Here is a 1,321-nt window from a genome sequence, read left to right on the forward strand (position 1 = left end):
CATATATATATATATATCTACATGTATAATAGATACATACATACACACATACATACATTCATACATACATATATATATATATATATATATACGCAAGAATGGCTGTGTAGTAACTAGCGTGTTTACCAACCACACAGTTCCGAGTTCAGTCCCACTGCGTGGCACCTTGGGCAAGTGTCTTCTACTTTAGTCTCGGGACTTGTGAGTGGATTCGGTAGACGGAAACTGAAAGAAGCCCGCCGTATATCTTTATGTATACATATCTATCTATCTATCTATCTATCTATCTATCTATCTATCTATCTATCTATCTATCTATCTATCTATATATATATATATGCACACATATATATATATATATGTATATATATTTATAAATATATATATATATACATATACACACACACATATATGTGAGTGTGTATATATATATATATACATACACACATACACACACACACGCACACATATAAATAACCTACATCTTTCTATCCATCCATCTTTTTATTCTTGCATCTTTCCCTCACAGCCTCCCCCATCTCTCTCACTTTCCCTCTCGTCTGAAACATTCCTCTCTTTCTCTCTCTCTCTCTCTCTCTCTCTCTCTCATTCTCTCTTTTCCTCTACCCACCACCACTATCCCCACCCTGCATCCTCGCACCGATGCCGTTACCCGCGCCCCCACCCCACCCCCACCCTCGAAAAACCAGAATCTTCTTTTGCTAAAAGAAGCGATGGAATTGTTGTGGAGCAACAAAGTAGTCTGTAGCTGCTGCAACATGTACAACTCAACAGAAACAAGAACAACAACAACCACAACAACAGCACCCTCATCACGATCACCATCATCATTAGCATCGTCAACAACAACAACAACAACAACAACAACAGTAACTACAACATCATCTCCGAGAACATTATGCGGCCAGAAAACAATAATAGAATTATGATGTTTGAAAGCTTACGGCGTTACACTTGATGCGAGAATACATTTTACGAAACTACCATTGTCACAGCCGCTGTTGCGTGTTGCTTGTTGTTTTGTTGTTCTGTTTGCTTTGTGTTTGTGTAGTCTGTTTGTTTGTTTGTTTGTTTGTTTGTTTTGGTGTAATTAAGAAGAGAAGGAAAGGATTGCTTTTAATGAAATATGTGCTGTTTACAGGTAGGTGGAGATTTTCATGAGAAATTCTGCATTTTGTCTGGTCTGCATTTTTTTGTTCTTTTTTTTTTTTTTCGTAAACTTATCAACCGGCTAAAACACCCGTCCATCCAACTACATACATACATACATACATACATACATACATACATACATATATAT

At 36.8% G+C, this 1,321-nt stretch overlaps 1 protein-coding gene across 3 annotated transcripts in view; it reads left to right on the forward strand.

The window, feature by feature from the left end:
* The window catches only part of LOC106869519 (transcription cofactor vestigial-like protein 2), a 147,271-nt gene that overhangs the window by 74,146 nt on the left and 71,804 nt on the right, over nucleotides 1-1,321 (forward strand). The window contains exon 1 of one of the 3 annotated variants that reach the window (XM_014915287.2): nucleotides 713-1,162. The exons of the other annotated variants lie outside the window; for them this stretch is intronic. Within the exon in view, the coding sequence (XP_014770773.1) occupies nucleotides 1,148-1,162 (15 nt within the window). The 5' untranslated portion in view covers nucleotides 713-1,147. Of the gene's footprint in view, nucleotides 1-712; nucleotides 1,163-1,321 lie in introns of those variants that run through there. 3 annotated transcript variants of the gene reach the window in all.

Source organism: Octopus bimaculoides, chromosome 8 (genome assembly GCF_001194135.2).
Source record: "Octopus bimaculoides isolate UCB-OBI-ISO-001 chromosome 8, ASM119413v2, whole genome shotgun sequence".
In the NCBI taxonomy this organism is placed as follows: domain Eukaryota; kingdom Metazoa; phylum Mollusca; class Cephalopoda; order Octopoda; family Octopodidae; genus Octopus; species Octopus bimaculoides.